At 33.6% G+C, this 6046-nt stretch overlaps 2 protein-coding genes across 2 annotated transcripts; one reads left to right on the top strand and one right to left on the bottom strand.

The window, feature by feature from the left end:
• The first annotated feature begins 863 nt into the window (after positions 1-863).
• On the top strand, positions 864-1865 carry LOC124936592. The gene has a single exon (XM_047477104.1). It carries the CDS (start codon positions 1005-1007, stop codon positions 1701-1703), a length of 699 nt encoding a protein of 232 aa, XP_047333060.1. The 5' UTR covers positions 864-1004; the 3' UTR covers positions 1704-1865.
• Positions 1866-2323: 458 nt separating this feature from the next.
• Positions 2324-5413, bottom strand: LOC124934127 (probable LRR receptor-like serine/threonine-protein kinase At1g67720). The gene is made up of 9 exons (XM_047474605.1): positions 5123-5413; positions 4491-5037; positions 3940-4397; positions 3726-3861; positions 3574-3645; positions 3415-3483; positions 3029-3100; positions 2703-2771; positions 2324-2607 (listed from the first exon to the last, which is right to left on the bottom strand). Exons 1-9 carry the CDS (start codon positions 5205-5207, stop codon positions 2568-2570), a joined length of 1548 nt encoding a protein of 515 aa, XP_047330561.1. The 5' UTR covers positions 5208-5413; the 3' UTR covers positions 2324-2567.
• Positions 5414-6046: the final 633 nt, after the last annotated feature.

The following is a 6046-nucleotide window of genomic DNA, read 5'->3' as shown; positions in this document are numbered from 1 at the left end:
TTCGGTTCGGTCGAATATTTGGTGTAGACCAAATATAGAACATCACCTACCCATAAGATAATTTTTTTTTAAAGAGTTAACAAAATAAATAAGTTGTTAAAGAAATCTTATCTACTTAAATTATAAAAAATATAAATTACGCAAACTTAGCTTAATGACTAACGCTAATATATATTCGACAATTGAACGACAAAAGTAAAACAGTGTCGACGACGACAATATATGACGGTTGAGAGGTGTGAACAACTAGTGAAAGGGGAAATGAATTAGGGATTATGAATTTAATGTAGGGATCTAGTAAGAGGCTCATGATAATTTAATATATAATATGTAATAAGTTATATAATATATATAATAAAAATGAATTCGGTTTTCGGTTTGGTTTTCGAGTTGAAATCTAAACTCGAAAACCAAATCGAAGACCGTATTTGAATTCGAATCAGTTTAAAATTCGATTCGAAAACTGAAAATGTAATTTAAATTCGATTTATTCGAATTCGGTGAATTCAAAATGGTCGGATATTCGGTTCAGACCAAATATTGAACACCCCTAATTTTATTCCTCTGTTATTCATTACCCAAAATACTAAAATATCTTTTATTTTAAACAAGGCCTTAATCATTTTTTGTATTTTCAAATATTTTTTTAACAAAATTTAAATGAATAAAAAATTAATGAGTATAAGAAAAAAATTATAATTATAAAATTTAATTTAAATGATTCAAACTCTACCCATCTCAATTCAATACTAATGAGTATAAAGGTTTGAATAGTATATTGAATAAATTTAATTTAAGTGGAATAAGAATTGGTTAAAAACAAAAACAAAATTACATAATTTATTCACACTAGCTCAAAAAAAAAAGAAAAAAAAAAAAAAAGTCTTTTCCTCCCCTTTATAAAGATAATCAACCAACAAAGAAAGCAAATTCATGTATATTAATTTATTATACTTACCCACTATCTCTCTTCTTTGTTCTCTAGAATCAATCGATCTAAAACAATGGAAGTGGAACCAGAATCAAGCCCAAGAATTTCTTTCTCAACTGATCCTATGGAAGATGATGATGATTTCATCTGCATCACCCCCATCTCCCCAGCAGCAGCTTTCTTAGAGTATCAAACAGAGAAATCGATTCCGCAGTACACGGATTTCGAATTCCTGTTGGATACTTTAACAAGTCAAAACACTACAACAACAACAACAGCAGATCAATTGTTCTTCGATGGAAAACTACTCCCATTTTCCAACCAAGCTCTGACCCATATCAGGCTCAAGGAAGATAAAAAGAGCCCAGCAGCAAAAGAAGAAGAAGAAAGGGAGAATAAGCAAAACAGAATTGGCTGGACTTGTGTTGATGAAGATCCATCTCCTAAGCCACCAACATGTACTCTTCTTTGGAAAGAGTTGCTCAGGATAAAGAAACAACAGCGTTCTTCTTCTTCTTCTTCATTATCACCATCTCCTTCTTCTTGTTCAAGCATTGTTGGTGATTTACCCATGATTGAGGAAGGGAAAGAAGAAGGACCAGGTAGCTTAGATAAACATATCAAGTGGTTAAAGAAGGGTTTGGAGAAGACTAGAAGATCAACTTCAACTACCAGAATAAGGCCTATGTCCTCCAATGTCTCTACTCCTTCTATTTCTTCTCCCCCACTCTTTCCCCTCCTCCTCAAGAAAGTAAGGGTTTTAGAGAGATGAAATGTTCTACAGGGAGGGAAGAAAGGAGGGAGGATGTTCATTATGTTTAAATTCTGTTTTCTAAGTTTCTCTGCTCGGTACACTACAGTTAAAAGAACAGATCTTCAAACGGATCAAAACTACCAAGATTACAAATCTAGGATTTATTGAACAACTTCACATGAAAAGAAGAATGATATGGATCTGCTAAAGATTCTGTCTTTTAATCTGGGCAAGAAATCTTCTGTTTAAATTCTTTTTTGTTGTTGCAATTTGGATCAAGCTGAAAAAATGTGTGAAGATTAATGATGTTCCAACCGAATGATGTTCAAAGTGGAACATGTAACAAAGAAGTTTCTTTGTGATGGTAACTATGAGTAATAGTATCACACTTTCATGTGTTTCATAATTGTCTGTTAATGCTAATTTCAATCGAAAAAGAAAGAAGTTTAATTGCACTTTGTTTCCGAACTGAATTCATATCTAGAACTCAATAGGATTAAGGAACATTACTATTGGGTCGGGCTAGCTTCCTAAATTTTTATAAAAAAAAACTAAGCTTATAACTAGTTATTACTATATCCTAATTCATAAGAGAGAATAGTATTAAAAAAACAAGATTGTTTTCTGAGACAGCAATATACGAGGTAAACAACAAGCCTTTACTACTCTCAATTATGTATAATGACATAATAATTATACAGATACATTAGTTGTACACAATTGAAAAAAATACAGTGTGAAAAGAATAGATTATGGCAGTAAAAATATTACAGTTTTAAACCTTTAATTTCTGTATGGGTGCTGAGAAACAATGACTGCAACAAATCTTCTCAGCTAACTGTACAATAATATCATCTTGGATGTTGTTTTGTTGGATTTGACTCATTGTGGAGGTATAAGCAATGGGTTTCCAGGAGAAATCCTGTTTAGGGAATCATCATCATCTCTGTTAGCTATGTGATAATAAAATAAATGTGAAAGCAAAAATACATTTGTTTGTCTGACTGACTGTCTTACTTTAGATTCAATCCAGGTTTTATAAGGTTCCTTGGAACTTCACCTGTTAAGTTGTTCCCCTGTAAGAAACTGGCAAACAAAACAAACTTTTAAGTCTCCTATGTATAAAACATGATTTAATTTGAATAGAAAAGATGGGTTTATTTATCCCTTGGTTCATCGAATAAGTCCACTTTAGACATTGTTTGTATTGATAACTTAAAATTAAAATTTGTTGGCTCATGTGGTGCCACAAAATATTCAAGCTCTAAGGATAAATAATTTCTAGATATGAGACATTTGAGGTTGTTGAAGGAGAAGAATAGTAGTGTGGAAACAGAACTTACAGCTCATTCAAGGACCCAATATCGCCAAGCAAAGGTGGAATTTCTCCCGTAAGTTGATTGAATTCCAAATGCCTAGTCATACCAAAAGGCAAAGTTATAGGAGCAAATTCCTTCTTGTCGGAAGAAACGATCAAATAATAGGACCATGATCAGGAAAAATCTAAATATGTTTGCCAAAAATCATAATAGTCTAGAAAATAATCTCTATACCATTCATAAAATAGTTTAGATCATGATTCATCATACAATTCCATGGGATTGTAGTTGTGCTTGTGAAAAAATACCAGTTTTCAGGCTTAATGACAATTTGGAAGCGTGTAGAGAGAAGACACAATATTATTCCTATATTCAGAAGCATGAAAGAGCAATATTAAATAATCTCTTACAATGTTTTCAATTGCTTCAATGAACTGACATTAGGAATTGTACCAGACAAACTGTTGTTTCCAAGCCATCTGTCGATTTAATAAACACTCATTAGTTCCTTAATTAATAGTCGACGAAACAAATACAAATGAAGAGGTTGTTCTGAATTCTGATCTTACATGTCTGTTAACGCAGTCAATCTGGTAAGGTCGGTTGATAGAGATCCTGATAGACCGAAATTTGTAAGGTTTCTGAAACATTAGAAAAACATTGTCATAGAACAATCGAGAATCTATTACTGAAAAAAAAAATTAAAAATCCCGAAGCTTACAGAGCAGTTATGCGTATCCTAGGTCCTTTGGAACAAGCAACTCCAGACCAACTATAGTCAATTGGTAAACACGGATCACCATTCCAGTCTACAGGAGGGTTCTGTAAATTATTCTTTATTTGTTCCATCGCAGTTACTGCAAACAAGAGAAAACAAAAAAAAATCAAATTTCTTTCGTCTTGATGCTGATAAAACAGGAATAGTTTGAACTAACCGTCTCGAGTGAGAGTTCTTTGAATGGGAAGAACCTCAAACACTTCTCCAGCATTAATCAAAGGGCCAATGTTTGAACCAGTAGCAGGAGTTAATGTGATGTTAGTGATTCCATCTAGGAGCCACTGGTTTGCGAATACAACTGAACCTTCTGAGGTCACGTTCAAATTTCGGAAGTAGTTAAGATTGTTGACAGTTATGGTGAACAATCTCGAGTTTCCTTGAGTCGAACTACCATCTGCAGCAAAATAAAGTGCAATATAGTATGTTGCCTTTGGTAGAGACATTGGAGGCCAGAATAACTCAATCGATTTCGGTTCATTGATTGATAAATCTGTCTGAAACACCTTCAATGGTGGATGATTCCAGAAACCAGAAACTGATACATTTCTGAAACCTGTGGTGGTGTTACTTTGCCCAAATGGCTGCCAGATTCGGTCATATATGTCATCAGGAAATCTGCATATTGTTACAGAAGAAATAAGAATAACGTTCCTAGAAACACAAACACAAACCCTAACTCATTTAGTTTGCCCTAGACAGAAAACGTACCGAATTAATGGTCCATTAAACCCAAAACTGTGTCTTGCAACCAATCTCAAACCAAAACTTCCAAAATCTGTCGAATTGTACAACGAATCTCCAAGAGGAATAAGCTCCAATGCCGAAATAAACGGATCAGAATCGGTGAGATTATTCGCAGCTAAACATACACTCATATTCTTCCCTCCAGCAACAAAGATTCCCTCATAATAGGAAGCCAAATGGTTCAAATAATCCTCCGTGGTATTCACTGAACTCCAAAAAGTCCCGTCAACTATCTGATCAAAAACCGGCGGGAACCCATTTCCGTTAATTTGACCATAGAAAAAGGTAGTTCGGACAAGATACTTCCTCGTACGAATAACAGGCACCTCATAGCAAAACTTCCTGTTAACGTTTCCCCTAAGAGGAAAAGTCCTCGCGGTGGATAAAACCACATCGTTCATAGGAGTTTCTAAGATTTTAGAAGTTCCTGTAGAGACAAACGCCGTATCCGAAACCCATTGACGATCGCCGATTAAAGATGAGACATTTGAGCCGCAATCAATCAATGTCCCTGAAAGTCAAACATTGGAGATATGATTAAATAAGATGAATCGAAACGTGAGAGAGAGAGAGAGAGAGAGGGGATGGAAGCTTACATGCGGGGGGTTGAGGGTTTTGAGAGATGACAGGGTTGAGAAGAGGGAGGAGGAAGATGATGGAAAAGAGAGAGATTGAGGGCATGGTGATGGAAAGAATGGAATTGGAAATGGAAAAGGAGAGATGGTGAGAATGGGGGGTTTTGATGAAGGGGATAAGTAGGGTTGAAAAGATGAAGACATGGAATGGGAGAAATGGAGTGGGTAGATTTTGAACTAATCGAACGGTGATGACGCGGGAGACCTATTCAAAGACCAGGTCAGAACATTAATATATATATTTATATATTTACCTGTTGTAGTGAGAGAGAAAGAGAGAGAAACTGGGAGGAAGAAGATGAAGAAGGATGGCTATTTCAGATTCCGCGTTTTCAACTGTTTTTTATGACCAAAAATAAAATATATTTGGATAGTTTTTTAACTGTTTTATTGGAATCTTTTTGTTTAAAATCATTTGATAACATTTTTTTTTACAATTTTTAAATAATTCATGCAAAATAGGGGAATGATAATGGTTTAAGCTAATGACAAAATCATTAAAAAAATATGGACAAAAATAGTATTAGAAAATAACATGATACAAAAATGTTCATCAATTGTCCAAGAAAAAAAAACAATAAAAAAATAAAATTTTAACTAACATATATATTCGAGAAAACGAAACATCTACTCAATGAAACATTTTTAATTGTATTAAACTCATTGACGGATCTACGTTAGGCCTGAGTGGGTTCAAGCCTAAAAAAAGAAAATCTAATATTTTTTGTTTTTACGTTAAAAATGCGACACAACCTCTAATTTTTTTACTTTAATTCAATATTTATTTTTTAATTTTCAAAAATATGTATAAATATACGTTAGTCTACCAATTTCATTCCTAAATTTTTCTAAAAAAAATTAATCCCACTTAAACTTTAAATCTTG

This window comes from Impatiens glandulifera, chromosome 4 (assembly GCF_907164915.1).
Source record: "Impatiens glandulifera chromosome 4, dImpGla2.1, whole genome shotgun sequence".
In the NCBI taxonomy this organism is placed as follows: Eukaryota; Viridiplantae; Streptophyta; class Magnoliopsida; order Ericales; family Balsaminaceae; genus Impatiens; species Impatiens glandulifera.
Note: the sequence above shows the minus strand (reverse complement) of the source record. Positions and strands in the feature narration are given on the sequence as shown.

Coding starts and splice junctions, on each gene's coding strand:
- LOC124936592 (XM_047477104.1), top strand. CDS start 1,005: ATGGAAGTGGAACCAGAATCAAGCCCAAGAATTTCTTTCTCAACTGAT.
- LOC124934127 (XM_047474605.1), bottom strand. CDS start 5,207: ATGCCCTCAATCTCTCTCTTTTCCATCATCTTCCTCCTCCCTCTTCTC. Junction 3,862..3,939: donor AAGAACTCTCACTCGAGACG/GTTAGTTCAAAC, acceptor TCTTGTTTGCAG/TAACTGCGATGGAACAAATA. Junction 3,646..3,725: donor AGGATACGCATAACTGCTCT/GTAAGCTTCGGG, acceptor CTAATGTTTCAG/AAACCTTACAAATTTCGGTC.